This window comes from Columba livia, chromosome 10, assembly GCF_036013475.1.
Source record: "Columba livia isolate bColLiv1 breed racing homer chromosome 10, bColLiv1.pat.W.v2, whole genome shotgun sequence".
Lineage (NCBI taxonomy): Eukaryota > Metazoa > Chordata > Aves > Columbiformes > Columbidae > Columba > Columba livia.
Window position 1 is genome coordinate 6,284,573 of NC_088611.1, and position 22,602 is coordinate 6,307,174.

General features: G+C 45.2%; 1 protein-coding gene across 2 annotated transcripts in view; it reads left to right on the forward strand.

The window, feature by feature from the left end:
• The window catches only part of STAB1 (stabilin 1), a 58,687-nt gene that overhangs the window by 20,796 nt on the left and 15,289 nt on the right, over positions 1-22,602 (forward strand). For both annotated transcript variants that reach the window (XM_065075109.1, XM_065075108.1), the window contains exons 15-42: positions 1,294-1,356; positions 2,311-2,424; positions 2,769-2,822; positions 4,216-4,296; positions 4,597-4,755; positions 5,634-5,696; positions 7,032-7,133; positions 8,111-8,197; positions 8,562-8,673; positions 9,222-9,405; positions 9,667-9,760; positions 10,672-10,830; positions 11,741-11,836; positions 12,216-12,311; positions 12,609-12,656; positions 13,483-13,613; positions 13,999-14,110; positions 14,339-14,416; positions 14,798-14,899; positions 15,373-15,480; positions 15,965-16,096; positions 16,290-16,418; positions 17,228-17,284; positions 18,090-18,185; positions 19,264-19,459; positions 19,924-20,019; positions 21,087-21,132; positions 22,099-22,178. In XM_065075109.1, coding sequence (XP_064931181.1) covers positions 1,294-1,356; positions 2,311-2,424; positions 2,769-2,822; positions 4,216-4,296; positions 4,597-4,755; positions 5,634-5,696; positions 7,032-7,133; positions 8,111-8,197; positions 8,562-8,673; positions 9,222-9,405; positions 9,667-9,760; positions 10,672-10,830; positions 11,741-11,836; positions 12,216-12,311; positions 12,609-12,656; positions 13,483-13,613; positions 13,999-14,110; positions 14,339-14,416; positions 14,798-14,899; positions 15,373-15,480; positions 15,965-16,096; positions 16,290-16,418; positions 17,228-17,284; positions 18,090-18,185; positions 19,264-19,459; positions 19,924-20,019; positions 21,087-21,132; positions 22,099-22,178 — 2,875 coding nt within the window. The remainder of the gene's footprint in view (positions 1-1,293; positions 1,357-2,310; positions 2,425-2,768; positions 2,823-4,215; positions 4,297-4,596; positions 4,756-5,633; positions 5,697-7,031; positions 7,134-8,110; positions 8,198-8,561; positions 8,674-9,221; positions 9,406-9,666; positions 9,761-10,671; positions 10,831-11,740; positions 11,837-12,215; positions 12,312-12,608; positions 12,657-13,482; positions 13,614-13,998; positions 14,111-14,338; positions 14,417-14,797; positions 14,900-15,372; positions 15,481-15,964; positions 16,097-16,289; positions 16,419-17,227; positions 17,285-18,089; positions 18,186-19,263; positions 19,460-19,923; positions 20,020-21,086; positions 21,133-22,098; positions 22,179-22,602) is intronic.

Below are 22,602 nucleotides of genomic sequence, written 5' to 3' on the forward strand. Positions count from 1 at the left end.
GGTTCAAGATCTGCCAAGGGCTTCTCCCTGTTAGCTGGGAGAAGTTTTTGCTATAGGTACTACATTGCTATGCCTGAGGATTTTTATGTTGTTTCTATATGCAGAAACCAGGCCCTGTTACCTCCTAACTCCTTGCAAAAAAATGACTCATAGAAAGACACAAGCTCTTGGATTTGTTAGGGTTTTATTAGTAGTTTGCACTTACGTTACACCGTTGTAATTAGTCTATACAGTCAGACTGTTTAATGTTATGGTTGTATTTTGTGTGTTTAAATAGCAGTTGGAGTGTTAAGTGTCAGTAGCTCTTCAGCTGAAGTGCCCAGGGAATGGTCTATCAATTGTACAAGTTCTGGCTGTTCATATGGATTCGATCATGTCCGTCACTGATGTTTACATCTGCTGTCACTTAAGATGCTCTCAGTCTTATGACCTGCATGAGGATGTTTTCCAAAAAGGAATGTCTGAGGTCTAGAGGTGAAGCTGTACCTCTCTGGAAGGGTTTGCAGCTGCTCTGGGATGGCAGGACAGTGACAGTGCTCCCTGCAGAGCTTGTCTGTCTCTGGACTCCTTCAGACTTTCCCTTCCCTTGTGATGTTGGCTTTGCAATGAAGGCCAGTGATCACGTGAGACATTTTTGCCATCAAATCCCTTTGTACCTGTGTCCATTTGAAATAATGTTCATTGCCTCTGTGTGTCCTGCAGGAAGCACTTTCTGCCAAAAAGCCATGCAGGTTCCTGCAAATAAAGGTCAGACAAGTGCCTTCACAAGCTTTGATGCTTGAAGGGACATTCCTCCTGTTACCTTTGTCTTCATGGGCAATGTGGCAAAAAGGAAGGCATCTGTTTCCTCTGTGTTTTCAGGAATATGCATGTGTATTGTATTTTCTCAGCATTGGGGCTCATTTGCAGGTGGCTCCACTGCCTACCAGCCCAGAACTGATTTTTGTATGGCAGCAAGTAGTGTCTCTCTAGTTTTAATGACAGTGGGCAGTCGCCTCTTCATTTAATTTAATCTGCACTTGGCAGTAGGAAGAAAGAAGGGTGCTCAAGTGCATGGTGCCTTGGAAAATCTGGTTTGTTGTGCATGGGAAGGAGTTTGTGCCTAAGATGCTGCAGGTTCGTCCTTGCTAGGTCAACTGTCCAAAACAGTGGGTTTGAAGACTCTGAGGATGATGGTCTTCTGTAGATCTTTACATGCAAACCACAAACATCCACTGGCCAAAAGTATTGCAGTCTGTGCTCAAACCTTGCTTCAGCCCCAGATGTTTTTTTCCTCTTTGTAACTTCTTGCAGAAAACCATTGGTCAGATCCTTGCTTCAATGGAGATCTTCAGTCGATTTGAAACCATACTGGAGGTAAACGTGTGTGTGTCTGCCCCGGGAAGGTGTGGCAGCGCTGCTGTCGCAAATTCTGCTGCTGGTTTTATGGGTATTTTGAGTAACATTTAAATGCATCTCAGTCATTTGTCTTTTTTTTCTGGATGCTTTTTTCTGTGTAGTTTCTTATTTTGTGTGTTTTATAAGCAAATGCAATGGAAGATTGGAGTTTTCACATCTATAGGGGATCTGGCACAAGTGGCAAGCATACATGCCACTTTCCTACCTACCTCCCCGCTTCCCCTTCGCTTCTCTTGAGAGTTTGTTCTCCAAAGCATGTTTAGTTCTTGACCACTGTCAGGACAAAGAATGAAGGTTTCATGTCTGTCCATGCCAGGCTAGATTGTAGTTACCTGCTTTTTTGGGTGTAAGTCTCTAAATAAATGCAGTCCTCAGGATATAAACCCTTAAGGCTGCTGCCTGGGATTCATTTAATTGGTATTTTTACTAGGGACAGACTGATTTTCCTTTTGCCTCCATTACAGTCATCAGGATCTGCTCTGACATTGCTCACAACAGTCTTGGTCTGTCTGTTTTCAGCTCTTTGGCTGTTGTTGTTTACAAAATTCACTAACTGCAACTGTGATTATAGACTGGATTATCTTTTTTTTTCTCCTGAGGCAAAAATACAATTTTAATCTCTGTATATGTATTTGTGTGTTTAAAGCGCAGAGGGAGTATTACCCCGGGACTCCCTTGCTCACATTAGCTGCGTTCACACCAGTGGCTTAATCATCCAAGCTATATTTTTGTGCCATTTATGCCTCTGTCAGATTACATGTCTGTCCTTGGTGTCCAATTGCTTCTTGTATATGTTTGCTTTTCAACAGCTCTCCCTCTAGTGGGTTGCTTAGAGTTTCCTGTCCCTTCCTGTTAGACACCCCTCACTAACTCATGCTAGATCCACAAGGAAATCTTTTATTATTTTTGCAGAACTGCGGCCTGCCTGCAATACTAGATGGACCAGGCCCCTTCACTGTGTTTGTACCCAGCAACGATGCTGTGGACAAGTTGAGAGATGGGAGGCTCATTTATCTTTTCACAGAGGTGAGAGCCTGTAGTGCTTCAAAGCATCCTGAGCTGTGTTGCACTGGGCTGTGCTGGAATGGCTTGTGCAACGTATCTGAGCTGTGTTGCTCTTCCTGGGGACAGCTAAACTGTCTGTTTCTGTAAGGGTTTGGGAGAGAAGTGAATGTGGATGGAACATGCAATGAGAAATATGGATAGCTAGATTGTTTAAATATGATGCTTGGCTTTCTGTCCTCACCCAGGCTATGGGTAGGGAAAGACAAAGTAACTTATTTGCTATGTGAATTCACTGCTATAAACATTGGCATTGTCAATCATTGGTTGAAAGATAATCTCATTGTTATGCTGTCTTATTTCCTTAGGGCATAAATAAGCTTCAGGAACTTGTGAAACATCATATCTACACTTCAGCAGCGGTAAGGCAGGCAACTCTAAGTCCAGATAATCGGAGTCTTTTGGGCCAGCATATTATCGCCTCTGTTGTTTGGCAGAGAGGTTGGACTGTTGATGACTTCAGCTGCTACTTCTTGGGCTTCCTCTGGAGGAGCAAAGATGTGATTCAGGATCTGATGATGCAAAATGTTTACCGTGAAAGTGCTTGCCAGAAAGGAGAGCTTGTGGTCTTCCCTCAAAAAACTCTGAGTTTCCTCCCTAATTGGGTGGCCTTTACAATCAAAATATTGTCCAGCAGAATTTGCTGCAGGCAATCACGCCCTTCTTATCACTTTAATTTGTTAAACTATTAATTAGGAGTGCATCTTAATTCTGAACTCTCCATCCTGCAGTTTCCCTAAAACACTAATAGCAGTGACACAAAATTTACAGCCAAGGAAAGAATTGGCCCAAACTCCCTGCTCCTTTTCCTTTCTCCTTGGGCTCCAGCACTGGCTGAAGTTGGAGATGGAGAACAGGTGCAAGTGAGCCTGTGGTCTGAAACGGTACTGCCAATTCTTGCACCAACAGTGCTGTGTACTGTAGTGGCAGGGTAAGTAAAATCAATGCAGTGCCTCAACAAGATGCTTTGGTTTATATGATAAACAAGTGAAATGTTCAAGGTTAGACACAAAGCTTGTGGAGGGAGTGAATACTCAAGCATTATCGTAAATGGTACAATATCATTCATCAAGAAATGCCAATATTATCCCCATTCTTTACTGAGGGGCAAATGTCAGTCCTTGTGATTTTCCTAATTCCAATAGAGAAAATTAGCAACACTTTGACAAAACAGCAAAAGCTAGTTTTGTCTGCAATTGATGAATAACAACATGGTAACTAGCTGAGCTACTCTTCAATAACCTGTTGGACGCAAAATTAACAATTGTCTTGGTTCTCAGAACTTCTCAAATCATTAAGTTTCTTGGCACAGTAGCTGCAGTTTACCTGTTTTCTGCCTTTAGAAATAAGCTTATTTATTAAGTCAAAATATGTTCTCTGTTATGCTGCTGGCTGATCTTTCATTGTTTATTAAATGTGCCTTTGAAAATCCCCAGTCTGACCCTACTTGCAGCTGTATTACTAAGAGACACTATTAGTGAGAATTGATTTCACCTGTGCTGGACCGTTACACAACGAATTAAAACCAAGGCTGCTGCCACAGCACTGCTGTGTTTGTGGTATTGCAAACAATTCACACAAAGTCCTGAATTTCCCTCCGACCCATTGTTTCTGTTTAAGGGATTTTGTGAAACGTAAGCACTGAAGTCCCCTTAATAATGTTTTTTAAGCAGCGGGAATCGTGGAAGGACCTGTAAGGTGTTCCAAAATGACCCTGCGTTTTCATGGTGCTGTCCCCTTGTGTTTTTATTTCAGGTGACTGTAGAGAAACTGATAATGATGCCACACATTGTTACCATGGCAAACCAGATAATCACCATCAACATCAGTGCAGATGTAAGTATTAATCAAAACCCTTTTGGGCAAAACCTCCTGAGATAGGAGAAAGTCTGGATGTCATTCTGAACAATGTAGTTTCAGCCCATCTCTCCTTCTTCCTCTGCTTACAAAACTAGTCTTAAAAGAGGTCATTGAATTAGTTTGCTTCTTATCCAGCCTGTGACTCCACTAAGATGCCTGACCATTTGTGTGGTTGTACTTGATGTTGTGTACCATCTGTTTCCTGCATTGGCTTTACATAGTTTATACAGTCTAACAGGCTAAAATGCAGATAAATTATATGTGTTTCCACATCAGGGAAGAATTCTGATGGATGAACCAGGGATCCCCTTAAGCATGCGAGACATTGTGGCATCAAATGGTATTATTCATATGTTGGATGGCATCTTCATCCCTCCTTCAATAATTCCCATTTTGCCTCACAGATGCAATGAAGAGCAACATAAAATTGTGATGGTAAGTCAGCTTCTCCCATTCTCAGGCTAGCAGTTGTTGTAGACCCCACACTCACCTGCAAGGACAAAAGCAACCTGTGCAAGTTGCATTTGGGAAATGTGTTCTCTCTGAGAGGTCCCCCGATGTGAACTTAAGCAGTATCAGCCCTGCCAGTGTTTCTTCTGCTAGCACTTGGCATCCCTTTGCTGGCAATCAGCAATCTTCCCTGTAGGTTGTTTTTCCCTTGCACCTGCAAGTACCTTTGCCTTTTCATGAGGCCTTATACAATCTTCACACCATAGTTGCAAACTCAGCTCACAATGCTTTATTTCCATTGCTATCACCATTGGTGTCCTGTAGTCTGGATGGGAAGCAGTCATTCAGTAGCGGGAGCTACAAATGCTGTGCCATATTCTCACCTGGACAGTTGTGTGTACCTTATTTTAGGTGTTTGCTCCACAATTTGATCATTGGTAGGTTACTGAAGAAAGAAGATGAGGCTCTGAAAAGGCAAGAGGTACCTTTTTTGGAGAGACACAGTTAATCCTAAGTGGCCAGAGGGTCCACACAACTTGCTGGTTTAGTGAGGCTGGCTGCATGGATGCCCAAAGTGTTTTGCAGCAGAGCTGCCCGACTAGGGGCTGACAGACCCACAGGCTGGAGACAGACCCCATCTTGCAGTCAGGTGCAAGTATCTCCTGAGGCAAAGGAGTCATTTTATTTAGGTGATAAACTTACCCCATTCCAGAGTGTGGAAACTCTCTCCTTGGAATGTTTCTGATACATGTTGTGATGTTTTGGATATATATTGGGAGCAGTAAGTAGCTCTGTAACATTCTTGTCATGGAAAATGGGTTTCTTTGAGAAGATTGAGTTTTCCCTTCTTGTTTTTTTAACAGGGCTCTTGTGTGGATTGTGAGGCCCTCAACAACAGCATTTGCCCACCTGGCAGCAGCGAAATGGTAAATATTTGTGGTTATTTCACTAGTTTCTTCTTTGCATGACAGTTTCTCGCCCAAGCCACTTTCAAGTAGAGAGCAAGGAAGGCAACAAGTAGAGAAGCTTGTTAGAGGAAATGTACTCATCACATATCCATGCTGTGTGATCCCAGACTGCCACCCACTAACTGCTCTGTGCTATTTCTTATTCTGAAGGCTGTTTGCTGAATCAGTGAAGAGAGCTGGGAGACAGTCTGGGCTAAATAAAATGCCAGACTTGCAGCTTTTAGCACTTCTGCTCTGGCTCAGGCAGAGTTTTCCTGCTGGTGTGCTGAGTGTGCCAGCCCCTCCAGACTGCCAGAACCAAGCTTGATCCCTCTAGTACCATCCAGTGCTACCACTGCCTATATTATGGCCAGAGAATCACAACAAGCTTTGTGCACTGCGGAGGGTGAGAAACAATTTGTTCTTGGCCTGTGCTCCCTGTTGATTCAGAGATGAGCAGAACTAGCTGAAGGTGGAGTAAGGAGGAGGAGGAGGCTGGGTGCTGGTGTTTGAGTTATCCCATGCTGAGTTTAGCAGAACAGCAAGCTCCAGGAAATCCTCATGTGAAGGCCAGGCCCAAGATGTTGTTTGTGAAAGTCAGAGAGGTGTTCACCACTGTTAACTGTTGGGTGTCTTCTGAGAGATCTGACTTGCAGGAGAAATTGCTGATGTGGTCTCGGCATGAATGTCTGAAGTAGAGTTCTGCAAAACAACTAGTTGCTCATTTTCCTCTCTGATTGAGGCAGGTGAGGCCAGCATCATCTGGCGCCCAGTTCTACCCCTGACAGGTCACTGAGCGTTGTTCCAAAATTATTTGCAGTCCTTTCCCATCTCACTCTCTCTGTCACACATCCCTCTTTTCCCTCTCTCTCTCCCTCACTCTCTCATTCTCTCTTATTCCCCTTCTTCCCCGCTTCCCCTCCCTGCTGCTGTCCCCCTGCTCTCCTGCCTCTTTCCTCCCTTCTTTCTTACCCTCTCTTTCTCCTCCCTCTGCCCTTTTCTCCCCCTTGTCTCCTCTCCCCACTGTCCTCGCCATCTCTCCCTACCCTCTCCCCCTACTCTCACTCTCTCCGTTATCATAGACACTATTATCAGGACAAAAGGGCAGCACCTTGGCTCAGACTTGAGGACTGCTGGGAGCAAGAGGAAGCTGCTGTGTTCCTTCTTTCTTGACAAGGCATGCCATGACAGTATCTTGTTCACCTTGGCTCCTCTGTGAACTTCCTCAGCTCAGAGATAGACACAGTTACTCCCTGCAGCAAAAAAGAGTGGGGAGGAGGGTTACAGTGCTGACGACTTGTTTTGTTCATGCAGGAAACAATGCTATTTCCAAAAGAATGTGTCTTCATCCATGATCCACAAGGCCTGAATGTCCTTAAGAAGGGGTGCGCCAGGTACTGCAATCAAACCGTCATGGTGAGTGTGATGGAAGACATCATTCCCTTTGAAAGGAGCTCAGTGTTGCTCTTCCTTGTTCATCAAGAAGAGCTCTGACTCCTTGAACTGAGGCAGGGCTGGATGGGAGCGAGAAGAAAGCTGTCCTGTGCAAAGGGCTGTCCCCAGGACCGTCACATGAATGGGCTGCCCGCTTTCTCTGTGGCAAACACAGAGGAAACACAGGGCGCCAACCTGCTGCGAATGTTAGAAAGCAGCTCAGTTAAACCCGAGTACAACAAATAAATAAAATAAAGCACACTAGTTGTGAACAGCCAAGCTGGAGGAAGCCTTGAGTCAAATGTTGCAGTGTCAGCTGTGGCACGTTTTCTCTGAGAGTGCACTGGTTTTAGTGTGTTTCCCTAAGGAAGCTGAGCACAGAGAAAGTGCCATAAACTGTGAAGTGATTCCATCCTGTTTATAGAAAATTGTCAGATGGTTTGGGAAAGCTGCTCTTAGTGAGCTTATGGATCTCACGTTTGTCTGGACCTCCTGAGTTCTCACAGTGCCAACTACACGGAATGATTTGTGGTTGTGTCATTAAATGCTGCTGTTTGTCTTGTGATTGTTCTCCCATTGGTCAGTTGTGACAAGGCCTGTGGTCCAGAACTGCTACATCCCTCCAAAGGAACGCAGTTCTCAGCATGGATATAGTAGGAGTGAGTGGGCCAGCACTATTAAAGAAATAAAAGCCCGTAGAAAACAGGGACTGTATTTGTTGAAGTCAGAGAGGGAGCAGGAAATAATGATTTATTCTGAGAAAAATAGGCCATAAGCAGAAAGATATTGTTGAAAAATAATTTAAGTGCAGGAGCTCCTACAAACACAGAAGCCAAATGAGACAGGTCATTTCAGTCCTTGATAAGGAGGACCAGGATTTCAGAATTGTGAGGGCAAGACTACTCCTGGCAATTCTTATTAAGTCACGTTATACTTTACCAATTTTTATTTTGTTTCAGAGACCTGGATGCTGCAAAGGATTCTTTGGTCCAGACTGCATGCCATGCCCCGGGGGATATTCCAATCCATGCTATGGCCGGGGAAATGTAAGCATGAAAGTTCCTGCTGTTCCAATGAGAAGCTGAGACAGGGTGGTTAAAGAGTGTAGTTGTCGATAAGTACAATTCAGAATTTGTGCTCCAGGGCTAAGCCCACATCAGTGGCAGCAGAAGATCAAGGGAGAATGGCATATGCTCATCGGTGGGTTTTCTGTCTTGAGCTCTAATGTGCATCATGTCATGGCTGCTGGGGACAGCTCTGGCTATGCGGGAGTTTGTATTACAGCCACCACCCTTCAAAGTATTTTTTTACTGCAAGTATCAAAGTGCCTTTGATAGATATTAATGCCTTGGCTTTGCCTGGGTTCCCTGAGTTTCAGTCCCTGTGGTTTTCTTTTTGTTTTCCTTCCAGTGCAGTGATGGCATACAAGGGAATGGCAACTGTCACTGCTTTGAAGGTTTCAAAGGAATAGCCTGTCACATCTGTTCAAACCCAAACAAGCATGGCGAGAACTGTGATGAAGGTCGGTAGTTCTGATGGAGAGACTAGAGGAAAATGTAAGGCAAGGATATAGTGCAGATTTGTGTATCCTGGATTCCTTTCTGGCAAGACCAGTGTCATGAAAGAAGTGACAGAAATGTCATCATGGGTGTCCTTTTAAACAACAGTGGAGACAACATGGCTGATATGACAGTGGTGATGAGGGTCTTCGAAACACTGGCCAAATTTAGGTGTGGGGCTTTGATTTAGGTCTCTTCTGCTAGGAAAAAAAAAAAAAAAAGCATTTTCCTTTTCTAGTTGAGAAGAACCTTGAGCTTGATAGCCTAAATTTGAGCCTGTCCTTAGAGCCTATAAAAAATATGGGCCCAGGCAGTCAGAGGATCTGTTCTATGGCCAGGTTTTGAGGTATGACAGATGGTTCTAAGCAGACATCCCTCTGTGAGAAATAATTGGGATGATATTTGGCGTCACAAGAGGTTGTGAAGAAAAGTTGGGAATCTACAAAATGCCATCACTGTGGTGGATTCTAGACTTTCTGCAGTTACTGATCTTACTCCATGTACTTGACAGATTGTGGCTGTGTCCATGGTGTCTGTGACAACAGGCCTGGCAGTGGTGGTGTATGTCAGTCCTGGTCCTGTAAAGAAGGCTATACTGGGAAATTCTGTGACAAGACCTCCAAGAACTGTGGCCCGAGCGGGCTGTCCCAGTACTGCCACCAGAACGCTGTCTGCAGCCTCAACGACACAGCAAGGTCAGTCTTTCTGGCATATACAGTCAAGTGGGCACATGGTCGTTGTACAGGCACACAGCAGCTGTGAGGCTGCCAGCACTGTAATTGTGTATGTATCTCTGCGTATTTGGTGCACAGGGTTGTTTGAGTAATGCAGCCAGCCTTCTAGGAAGCAAATACAGGTTCTTGCTTGCTTGAGAGGCTCAAACTGCCTTTTTTGCTCTCTGCTGGCTTTCAGATGGCCTGCTCTATCTGTGTCCCTTTTGTGCCTATACTTTCAAGGTGCATCTGCATGGATGGATACAAAGGTGATGGGTTTTCCTGCCAGCCCATTGACCTGTGCAGTCAGCCAGAACGAGGAGGCTGTTCACAGAATGTAAGTGGGGTCAGATTGTTGAAGTGTGGAGAAGCAGCTCCTATCAATCAGAGCAGGGATCCAGGACTCCTGGAACTGTTACACATCTTGTGTGATAACTTTCCCTGTCTGTGAGATGGGGTACAGTAACAGATACCATGACAGTCATCATAAAGGTGTCAATCATTTGGGTTGGTGCCAAAATGCGACACTCCAGTGAGAGTTTGGCTGGTTTGCACCAAATATTTTGGCAGCTATAGAGATTAGCTGTACAGATAATTTTTGGTTTCTATTGATTTTCCCCTCAAGCTCTTCTAACGTCTGTTAGTTTCTCTATTTTTTTCTGTTCAGGCTGTAGCTTAGCTATGAGCTCCAACTCATATTTCTAGTAACAATCAACACTACATTATTATCCTTTCAACACTACATTATTATCCTTAGTAAAAACCTGTGGTGCTTTATGATGGAAATGACTGCCAAATGGTCAGACCTCATCATAATTTAGACCCCTCAGTGAGAGGAACACACTGGTCCATGTAGAAGGAAGTAGGATGGCACTGGATAGGTGATCTGCCCTCCATCATTGATTCCACACCACATGTCCAGGCAGGAGATTGTGCTTCTCCTCTTCAGGGAATATTTCATCTGTAATGGAAGAACTGTACAGGATGGTAGAGAATACTCTGGGAGTTCTGAGCCACCATAGACACAAGTGTCTGCCTCTCTGAAAACACTAAATGTTTCCAGAATCACTTTATTATGAAGTTGTCTAGGACTTTTCCGGAGAAGATGCATCCACCCCCCAGTGCTGCAATCAGAACTGGTCATTCAGAAACTCTCCAGAATCTGATGGAGATTTGTTGCTGTATTTGCAACACACTCCCTCCCTTCTTCTGCTGAGTGTCGTTCTTTTTCTCTTCCTTCTCCCGGAGGCCGTGTGCACCAGTACAGGCCCTGGTACCGCCACCTGCCAGTGCAACACGGGCTGGACTGGGGACGGGAAGGCCTGTGTGGCTATAGACAACTGCATGCTGGCGAGCAGAGGGAACTGTCACATCAACGCCGACTGCATTTATATTGGTCCTGGCCAGGTATGATCAATGCCAAGCAGTCTGATGGTGAACTTAACATTTCCTTATGTACTTTGAGATGTCCTGGGATCACCAGAGGTAGAGATTTGGGTGGACAGCAGCAAAGCCTGCTTGTCTGCTGCCAGAAACACTGGCTGCAGCTAAAACCACATAGTGTGCTTGCATTTGGTGAGATCCACTGATATGTTAGAGGCTGCTGCTCTACTCTGAAACTTCCGTGCAGCAAAGGGAAGAGACTGCACTCCAGAATATGGCTCGGCATAAGGCATCAGTTGCTGTGTCCTCCTTGTTCCCAGATCACAGCGTTGTCTCTGGCCAATGCTAAAATCTACAGAAAAGCATGTGGAGCTGTTCAGATAGTCTGTGGAGGGAGCTGGGCTGGCAGTTGGGCATTTTGACATAGGAGGAGGGCTCACGGAAGTGGCTACTCAGGATGCTGCTTCTCAAGGTGCTTCTCTCCAATGAGCCAGAGGAGCATTGGACTATGTCCTGAAAAAGGTGTCACATCTTTAGCAGATTTTAGCAAGGTGTGATGTGTAAGTGCTGTCCTAGCTATCTTGAAAGCAGGAAGATTTGAAATTAACCCCTCCTCTCTTTCTGCCATTCACTAAGTCTTTGTCATTCCCTGAAAAGCTGGAAATAAAGATGGAAATCATCATCTTTTAGTGGCTCCCCAAGCCAAACAGCACAAAGGATTAATGTGCTTGAGTAATCAGGCAGCGTGTGTGCTGTGGTAGAGGATGATGCCCTGCTAAATAAATATCTCCACAATTCCAGGCCTTGAGGGATGAGGAAGAAAACTTGGTAAAATAATTTATTAAGAATAGGTTTTGCTGCCTTAGGCCTTTTTTGGGTAGCAAATGGGGACGCTCTGATAGGTCTATAAAATTGAAATGTCTCTTTCTTGCAGAGCAAGTGTGTCTGCAAGAGGGGTTATGCTGGTGATGGCCACAACTGTGATGCAATCAACCCATGCCTCATGGACAACGGTGGCTGCCATGACTTGGTGAGTAACTAAACCACTGGCATGGCAGTGGAGGTTCCTCTGCTCCCTGACAGAAGTTTTTCAGCCATGGCATTGAGAGAATTGCAAGGATTTACGTTCCACCATCTTATTGGCATGCCACTGAGGTGTTATAAAGGTTTGGTCCCTGATTTACCCAGATGGATCCTCTGATTTTTGTGAGTTCACATAATCAAAGCCATCACCTAGGCTTTGCTGCACGAGGTATCATTTCAGTGCCACCATAAAGGCAACAGGAGGAAGGTGCTTCTGTGTGGTCCTCTAGCCCACACCATGGGAGGCCAGAACTCAATTCCTAGATAGCTGTAACAGTACATAATTCGTGTTTGCTCTCAAATTTCTTCTTTCTTTGTGTTTGCAGGCTACGTGTGTACACCTGGGAGGAGGAGAGAGATCTTGCACTTGCCCTCAAGGCTACATGGGGGATGGCATGACATGCTATGGGGACATTCTAAAAGTGAGTTAGAAGTAAATGTCTGAAGTCTTCTTGATATTGGAGAAAAATGGCTCTGCTCTTACCTTCCTTTTCCATGTTGCCTGAGTTGACTACTCCTCCCAGCACCAGCCTGACAGCACGTGTGCCTGCCCAAGGCCACAGAAACAGAACTGGTGCCAAGGCCAATGTGTTTGTGAAACCATTGGCAATAATTTCTAAGTTGTTATTGACAGATTTGTTATTGCAAAGGGCTCCTTTCCCCCAGCTGGGTCCCCCAGCCCTGCAGGGGTTAACCATTCTGTTGTTTCTATTTGGAAGGAGCTGGCCAGGAGTTCCCACTTTGCAGGATTCTATGACTGGCTTAAGGTAAGAACAGCCATGGGATGCCTGCAGGGGTAAGTTTATAGAAATAAAGTCTCTGTGAACACTGCTGCTAGAGAAAGAGTAACTCTATTTATCTTTTTCATTAGAGAAAAACAAAACAACAGCAAAGGTGAAATTGTTACATTGGAGGCGTGTAGAAACGCCCTGGATTTTGTGAAAGAGTGAGGATACTGAGTGTGTGTTGGGGAGCTTGGATTTATGTTACACTTAATTTTGTGGTTATATCATCTGTAACTCTTGGCCATCATAAAGTAGCACAGAAGGGAAAGAAAAAGGGGTAGCATTATAATAGCTATGTTTCAGAAGAGCATGCTTTGAGAAGTTAGACTGCATGTTAGTTCCTTTTCTTGTTACTGCTTCCTGGTCTCTGGTGTGGCAATAGCAGAGGCACTTTGTGGACTGCAGCAAGTCTGTGGAAGCATGCTATGATGTACGCGTCTAATGGAGCTTTAGCTTACCTGTCCTGCTGCATACAGTGCCTTTGCCAGGACTAATCTTGATCCTTCACCCAAAACTGATGTTGAGGGTTCAGAAAGGGTTTATGGATATGCTTGAATGGGTTTGAAGATTAATTGAAATATGAAAGTAGGGCTTAAAGCAGCAGGTTTTCCCTTGGGAAACAGGTGACAACTGTTTTGGCTAAACCATCTGTGGCCTTCATTGACTGCCAACAGCATTTACCCGCCATGCACAGGAAACCCTGCTGCGCTGCTGGAGCATATACACGAGATGACTGTTGATTATATTTTGTGGTATGGAAGTGGTGCTGGCATGTCTTATTTGTTCATTTTTGTGCTTTGGACAACAGAAGTCTCCCTTCAGCATCCCACCAGGAATGAATGTCACTGTCCTGGTGCCATCCGAGACAGCTATCAAAAACTTGAGCAAGACTGAGAAAGATTTCTGGTTGACCCCCTACATGCTGCCATTTTTAGTCAGGTACGAGGAGACTCCTGCCTTTGCTTTACATTGCCAAACAACAGTAACGAAGCCATGAGCTGGATTTCTGCTTGTACAAGTTCAATGAGGAGTTATCTTGAGATAAATATAGGAGCAAGATTAAATATCTAGCAGGCATTTAAAATATAGCAGACTGCAGACTATGGGAAGTGGGTTATTTTTCATATATTTGCAAAGAGAGATTTTCCCTCTCATGTAGGTGCAGATGGCATCAGGACAAGTAATTCCCTCCATCATTCTCTTTCCCTGCCCAACTGCTTCATGTGAGAGACATGAATGTTGGGTGGTATGGTCTTACCTCTCTGTTATTACAAACAATGCCCAAATCTTTTCTTTCTTTTCTGCCTGCCTTTGTTCCCTTCAGGGCTCACTTTATTGAAGGCATCTTCAGTGGTGAAAAGCTCAAGAAATACGACAGGCCAGAATTACCCACACTCAACCCACAGACCAGATGGCAGATAAACACCAGGAACGGCGTAAGGGTTTCTTACATAATGTGCATGTACCAGTATCAAATTAAACTGCTCAAGAGCTGCTGTATCCAGTGGGGAGCCTGGATGGGACCCTGTTGCCCTCAAACTCAGACATCTTTCAAAAATTGTACCCTGTGCAATTCGTGCACAACCTTCAATGAACTATATATTTGTTTTGAACTCGCTTGTCAATTTCTAATCCTTTTGCTTCTTCCTCTGATACTTTTGCAGGTATTAAACATCCAGAACGCGAGTATAGTTGTCAGCGACATCCCTGCCAGCAATGGCATTATTCACATCCTCAGTCAGGTACGTTGGTACATGTGATACTGGAAAATGCTGCAGTGGTAGCAGCAGGCTTGTGTTGCAGCATCTGTGATGGGACCAAGGAGAAATACACGTCTGGACAGTTAGGAAGAGATATGATGGCAAAAATATATTTGGTTGTCACAAGGTCCTGACAGATGTTTCCTGCGCAGCAGTGTTTAATGTTTAAAATATCTGTCTCTGGGGCAAGCAGGAGGGGAGTTCCTCTTCTCTTGACTGACTGAAGAAGAGTTAAGGCTATTGCAGAATTGTGTAAAATGAGGCCATTCCTAATTGCCTTTCTTGCAAGCAGAGCAGGAGTCTAATGTGATTTCCTCCAGAGCCCATTGCCCAGTCTTGTTTATGAACTCACTTTTTCCACAGGTTTTGTTGCCACCTTCAGGAGATGTCCCACCGAGTCCTCCAGGTCTGCAGGAGCAGCTGGAGACAGTTGTCTCATTCAGCATATTCAGGGACTTGCTACAGGTAAGCAGTTGACATGAGCACTGTTGTGGTTTACAGAACTGTCTTTTGAGCAAATGCCCAACTTACCCCCTATTGGTGGGTCAAAATTTGGACTGCCTGGTGATAAAAGATAGACCAATAGTTTCCTTTCATTCCAGAATGTTCTTCTAGGAAAGCTCTTTTGAGCAACCAAAGGATTACATACTTGCAGTGAGGTCTCTGCGTCATTGGCGTGTTATTACAGTGGAAGGCAACCTGTCTACTGCAGGCTCTCTCCTGCTTGTACAGGGCAGGGAAACCTGGAGGAAGAGGAAGGTTTGTTCATAATCGAGAAGCCCAGGAGGAGGAACAAGCGATTAGACGTGTGGAAGTTGTATATCCCCTTTTCAAGCATTTCGTCTAGCGCTCTTGCCTTTGTAATTGATTTCATGTGTGGTTTTGTTTCTAGTGAGTACAAGTGTAATTGCTAATGCTACTGTTTGGACATTTTTTAGCAATACCAGCTCATTGGAAAAATTGAGTCCTCTGAAAAATATACAGTTTTTGTTCCTGGAAATAATTCCATTGAGGAGTACTGCCATGCTGCCAATGTGACACAGTTGGTAAGCTGACTGCTTGCTTACAGTTTTAATATGTATTGCAGTAATTGCAGGGACACGTACACTATCAGATCATAAACTTGAGTTCAGTTGATTTGAGCATGGAGAGGAGAAGCATATCTGATGCTAAATGCTAGAAGAAATGTGGCAGAGAGAAATGAGAGGGTTTCCTGAGGTGTTGCAGTGGGATCTGAAAAGAATATTTGGACTCTGAATTCAAATTTCCGAGTGGATCTGAATGTGGATAGATGGCACAACACGTTCCCCTTTCTGTCTGGCTGTGGCACGTTTGTGGCAACTCTGAACCTTTTGAAAGGTTTATGACTTCGTCCAGTAACAGAGTCATCAGCTGTGATCAGTCATCTCTGATAGGGAGTTACTAAGCTCTGTGAGCTTAATTAGCTGTCACAGATTGCTTAGGAACTCTTCTCATGCCATAGCTCTGACTGAATTGTAGTCTAAGATGTGGGTTTTTTTGCGGCTTTAGGACAACGAGACAGTGCAATACCATGTCGTACTGGGAGAGAAGCTCTTACCTGCGGACTTGAGAAGTGGAATCCATAAGAACAGCATGTTAGGGCTCTCCTACTGGCTAATGTTTTATCAGAACAGCACCCAGGTAAGCAGGGAAGACTCCTGCCATTTGAGGATCTGGCTAGACCTATCATTTTCTAAGGCTAGTGGCTGCATACACCCATGTCTCTTTTGGATGCCCTCAGAGTTTAACTGCTGGGACTATGTGACAGCTGTTCGGCAATCCATGAAAAAGGAGTTGAAGGTTATTATCTCAGCTGTTTCCTTTTCCTTTGCAGAAGTTTGTCAATAATATTCGTTTGGATGGAAAATTTATTGAGACAAAGAATGGCATGCTGATTGGGGTTTCACAGGTCCTTCAGATACAGAAGAATCGTTGCACTGCCAATACCACCACCATACAAAGGGTAATGATGATTACCAAGGAGCTGACCACCTTTTCACAGGGTTTCTCCACCTACTGAACCAAACTGATGAATAGCAGAAGACCTACGGTGTCTCTTCCACGTGCATGAGACAGTAGTTTGTGGTCTGACCCCAGATAGGCCTCATGTGAGATGGGACATGATGGAGACTGGCACCTCCTAACCTCAGACTCTATTTCTAATGCAGCAGATCTGCAGCTCTTGTGCACATCACACTGAGTTCACTTGCTGGGGCTCTCTCACAGTGCCAGCCATGGGGAAGGCTGGTGCAGGGACTCCCAGATACTCAGATGTGGAAGGAGAATCCAGCCAGGTTCTTGTATGCCATGACCACAAGCTTCCCTAGGAACTGCTGTGGTCTACCTGGGAGTCCTGGCCAAAATCTAGTCTGTATGCACGTTGTGGCTCTTGGCCATCTGAAGATCGCAGGGTCAGACTGAGGCAAGCCAGCCTTGCTACAGAAAAAAGCATTTTACGGCCTTGCATGAAGGAACTCCAGGCCTGCAGAAAGCTCTGCCACAGCTAAGAGACTCAGGAGAGCTGTACCATGGGTTCTCTTCGGGTTTCTTCTGTGGGACTGCAGAAATAGGACCTTGTGTGAAGTCTTTGTTAGCAGACCTAAGGGTCAAGCACTATGATTTTTCTTCTTTTGTTGTCTTGAGCTATGGAGATAAATACATCTTTGTCCCAGCCAGCAGCCTGTACAGCACCATTTGTTATCCAAGATTAGTGTCTTGGTGTGACATGGGTAGGGGGCACACATGTGACTTGTCCTCTTCTCTGTGCTCTAGTCAAAATGCGGCAGGTGTGACAAGGGGATCAAGTGTCCTTCTGGAGCTGTTCTTGTGGTGAGTCTTTGATTCATGTGACATCTCACAGAGTGTTTGCAGATAGTGCTTTGATGTCCTTTTTTTGCTCTGTGTTTGTCACCTTGATACCTGAAAAAATGCGGCCTTGAGTCCTCTGTGGTTCATTCATCAGCAACGTTTGTTAGAGAAAACAGGTTTATGCAAGAAAAAAGCAAAAGTGGACCATGAAGCTCCTCACAGGGCTGACACCAGGCTTCACCTGAGTTTCAGGAGCCCTTTAGAGTATGCAGTGTGGAGAATTTTTCCTTTTAGGGGGGAAAAAAGACGTATCTTTTCTGATCTTTTACTCTTACGACATTATCATCAAGGAAAGCCAGTTTAGGGGTGCCAACAGCAATTTCCAGGCTGTTGATTTATTCAAACAGATGAGATGGTTGTGCCTGTAGCTTGTTTGTGAGTGAGTGACAAATGTTTCCAGAGAGGAAAACAACTAAACATTTAATCTCCATGCTGGCTATGAATTACTTAGTAGCCACATCTGGCTTCTTAACCTTCATTACTCTATGCTAAAAATTTTCCAATTCATTTTTCTTGGTATTCACACTGACATGTATACTATGGATTTGGCAGGTAGCAAAATAGACTGTGTGTGGTGACCTCACATCTGGGATGCCTCACTGCTCTCAGCTGTGGGAAGTCCAAATTTTTAGGGCTGTTTCCTGTAGGATAAAAAGCACTATTCCTCTGTTAGTCAAGAACACTGCCACACACACCAAAATGTACAATCTGTTTGACTAAATATTATTGTATCTTCTATCTGTGTCAATGTTAATTGTATCTGCAGGAATCGCCAGGCAGCAAGAATCTTGCTCGCTGTGAATTACGTTCTGGGGATTCAGGAATACTTGGCTGCCATTTCACCTGTGCAAAAGTTTCTCTGGTAAGAAAAACATTTGCCTTGGATTCATTTTCACAACAGCAAGATGGATATTAGAAATACAGCCTGTGCTAAAGTCCTGGCTGCATTTGTGCCATTGCGTAGCTGAGACTGGGCTCGTCTGGGAGTCGCCCTCCATCCTAGAGATAGAAGGCACTGGAGAAAAAAACAGCCTGCGGCAATGTCTGCACGTTGATGGATTGTGGCCTGCTGCTTTGGTGTTGTTGCTTTGGGGTTTGCCCTGCAGAGGAAGAGAAGCAGCTGAATGTTTGTAGCCTGGTTTCCTAAGGAAATGAGGCATGATTGATGGTATTTTGCTTGTGCATGTGCCTTCCCAAATGACTGATGACTAATTGGAGCCAAACCAAAGTGAGGACCAGGTGGTCTCACAGCTATTATGGCCCCTACCAGTTTTGTGAAAACATGTGGTTGGGAGAAAATGCTTGAAGAGGAAATGGTAGAAGAAAGACTTGTGTGACTTTGAGCTCTTATATTGGTATTGAAGCATCTCCCTGGAATGTGGGAATGGGAGACTGAGAAGAGGGAGAAGGAGCTGGATGCACAGCACTCACATGCAGAGCTTCGGTCAGAACCTATACCTCACTGGGCACTTCTGCATCCCTTTGTTGGACAGTGTTTTTCTCCAAACATACTGTCCAGCTTGGTCCCATCATGGTTTCCTCCCTCCATGCATAGATGCAGAAAGAAGTGAGAGCAGTTAAATTAGGCTTCTGAACCAGACCACCTTCTGGCAGAGCCTCTCTCTGCCCAACAGAACATCTGACTGGTGAGACGCTAGGGACACGGGCAGCTGGATGGGCACAGGACTGAACACTTGCATTACTCACCAATTGGCCGGTGTTACTCAAGGGCAGTGTGGACCTTTACGTGAAGTACTGAAGAGCACCCCATTTTAGGGGGTTCACTCCATCCTACCTGCACACATCTGATCCTTCTATGTGCTGTCAGAAATTACAGCTATCACATAATCAAAGGAAGAGAGTAGCTTCAACAATAAAGCTGTACCTTGTCTGCACTGCACAAGGTGGCTCACCCCAACTTCTTCTTGTTGGTCCTCCAGAGGTCCATCTGCTGCCCCGGCTACTACGGACACATGTGTGAGATGTGCCCAGGGAAGCCAGGCCAGTGGTGCTCCGGGAACGGGGAATGCCAGGACGGCGTGGAGGGCAGCGGGGAGTGCCGATGCCTGGAGGGTTTCCACGGCACTGCCTGTGAGATGTGTGAAGTGGGCCGGTATGGAGCTGACTGCAAATCAGGTGAGGCTGATGGCTGTTGCAGCTTGTCTTTTATCATCCTGCTTGCACAGGGAGAAAAGTGGCCATGTCTCACCTCTTGGGAGGGGTAATGGGAGGGAAGAAGTATCCTGAGGCTTCTGAGACAGGCGAAGAGCTACAGGCCACCGAGAGAGGGACAGCGGGAATGAGCACTTGGGGTCAGCCAGAGAGTGGCCTCAGTTTTCATCCTCAAACCAAGGCATGACTGACTGCGCTGTGCCGCTTGTCCTGCTGCCACCCAGACTACAGAAAATAGAGGTGGGTGGGCTGTTCTGGGGTATTTGGCCCGGTAGAGAGGCAACAAGAGCTGATACTCCTGTGACGTTTTCTTTATGTCAGTTTGATGCGTTGGATTAGAAACAGAGCAGCCAGTGAAATGACAGCAAGACTCTGCTTGCAAGACCTGGTTGGTTTAACAGTGATAAGTGTTCATATTTTCCCTGCAGAATGTGCCTGTGATAATGGCATATGCAACGACGGGCTGCAAGGGGACGGGAGCTGCAAGTGTTTCCCAGGGTGGAAAGGCCCTACCTGCCGAGAACGTACGTGAGTGTGAGGGGGCTTTTGGTGTAATATTGCCTTTTTGGCAGAGAAATCTGTGTGATCGTCTTCAGCTGCCAGAGCAGTTCTGTGTTAGCTGAGCAAGGTGACCACGGTCACATGTACTTTGCATTCCCAAAAGTGCATCAGACCATGCTAGCTCATTCCTGCACACAAGCTGCATTTGCAGTGTGACTTCCCTAACAGCACACGAGCCCTTGGGTGAAATTCATATATAGAAAAGCATATTCCCTGCTTCCATCTCCACTGAGATTTGGAACACCTCAGGAATACCCCTTTGCCATGGAAGCTCTGAGCCAGATCGGGCTGACAGTGACCCCTGTTACAAACCAAGGAAGGTGGCAAGGCCTGATTTGAAGCCTCCAAAGGGCCCCAGTGTGTCTGCTGAGTTGCTTTTTCTGCTCACAGATCCATTGATTTAGGTGAGCTCAGGCCATGATCTGCAGTTCTCAATAAATCTGTCACGATGTGTCAAAGTAATATGCTCAAGATGGTTGGCTCTGGGATTTGTGATTATGATTACCATTGGGGTGGAAAGGAACCTGAGCTCCTAAATATTTTCGGATTTTAAAGGCCTGCACACAAAGACTGACTTTGTAGTGAAGTCAAATGTTTTGGGGGCATTTAGAAATGGAAACTGAGTGGAGCTGTCCTCTCTAGTATAAATGTAAAGCATGAAAAAGTTCATATTTTTTATTCAAAAGAGGAAAATCCAAATGGCCCTGTATGTCTGGATTAATGAGGTTTCGGTCCTTGTTTCATTCCTAGCAGTGTAGTCCATACAGGTAGGATCAAACTGAACCGTTAACTCAGACAGAAAACATCAAATCCACTCCATTGCAAAGTGCCAAAACATAAATCCCATGAGGTTTTCCTGCCACATAGGACAGGAGAGTTGGTATAACTGCTGGTGTGTCCCATCATCAGTCAAGGCACCACAAGTGTGGCAGTGAGTCTGTTTGCAGAGATCTTTATTCTAGATGGCAGAAATGACCCCAACAATTGCTAAATTGAAAATGCCAAGTCACGTTTGTGTTCTCTCTTGCAGTAATCAAGATTGACTTATGCAATAACACTTGCCATCAAATGGCCAAGTAAGTACAGACAAAGGGCTGGGTCATTCTGATAAAACCATGTGTGTTTGTATGTGTTTTACATAGGGGCGATTCTGTGTTTAGGGCTTTGCAGGGCCTGGGAGAAGATGCCTACTCATTAAACATGCATAAATGTCAGTTCCATTCTGGGAACTCTCTTTGGTGCTAAGATGCATCCAGTTTCCCCAATTATTTTGTCTATCTGAGCATAAATTCTTTCCAAATTCATCCTTCATTTGTGGTTGGGAGAAGAGACTCGAAGGTACTCCAAGTCTGGCCTTGTCCGTGGAGCAAATCACCCAGCCATGAATAAGCCATGTGTGCCCCTGCCAAGGAATTAGAGTGATTTGCTCTGATGACTCCCTCTTGTTGTCTTCTCCATCCATTACCTGGTCTCCTGTTTTGTGGCACCAGGACCCAGCCGTCTCCGTTGTCCTGTGCAGAAGTACATGGGCCTGGTGACAGTGCACTGTGTGAGGTGTGAACCTGTGCCTGGGTGCCACAGAGTGACTTGAGTATTTGGTGCTGTGAAGGAATACACAGCAACTTCAGGCATGTTCCTGCTGTGGTCATTGTGGTCTCTGATTTGTGTATGCCAGACTTGTATAGGGTTTCCCAGTGGCCAAGCAAATCTGGAGGTGGTGTCAGTGATTACAGTATCACAGTATGTTTGGGATTGGAAGGGACCTCAAAAGATCATCTAGTCCAATCCCCCTGCTGGAGCAGGAACGCCTAGGTGAGGTCGCACAGGAACATGTCCAGGCGGGTTTTGAATGTCTCCAGAGAAGGAGACTCCACAACCTCCCTGGGCAGCCTGGTCCAGTGTCTGTCACCCTCACTGAGAAGTTTTTTCTCAAATTTAAGTGGAACCTCTTGTGTTCCAGCTTGATCCCATTACCCCTTGTCCTATCATTGTTTGCCACCGAGAAGAGCCTGGCTCCATTGTTTATCCCTTCTGTGTTTCAGCTGCCTCAATAGTTCCACAGATTCCTCACCTACCTGCTTCTGCTCTGCTGGATACACAGGGAATGGGACCCATTGCACAGGTGTGTCCAACAAATGTGGGCAAGGTTCAAGACTTGCAAACACCCGTTGAAAGCTACACAAAGACAAGGCTTTTGTTTGTGAAATAACTCTTATGATGTTGCCATGCTTTGGTAGAGTTTTCCAGTCCAGAGCTAGAGCCTGCAAAAGAAGAATGAAAAGGCAGGGAAATGTAGCAGGGCAGTGTGGAGAAAAATGCCCATGAATGGGTTATATTAGTTCTGATATGGTGGCAAAGATACAACAATATTGGCCATAAATCCCTGGAATATGGATGCTTCAATTCCCTAGAATTTTATGCACCTTCTATTTGCTGGCAATGCCAAAATCGGGTAGAAGCAGTGCAGCAGTTGTGCCAAAATGAGGTAGAATTTTCAGATACTGCTCTAGAGCTACATACAAACCTGGTCTATGTCAAAAGGAAAT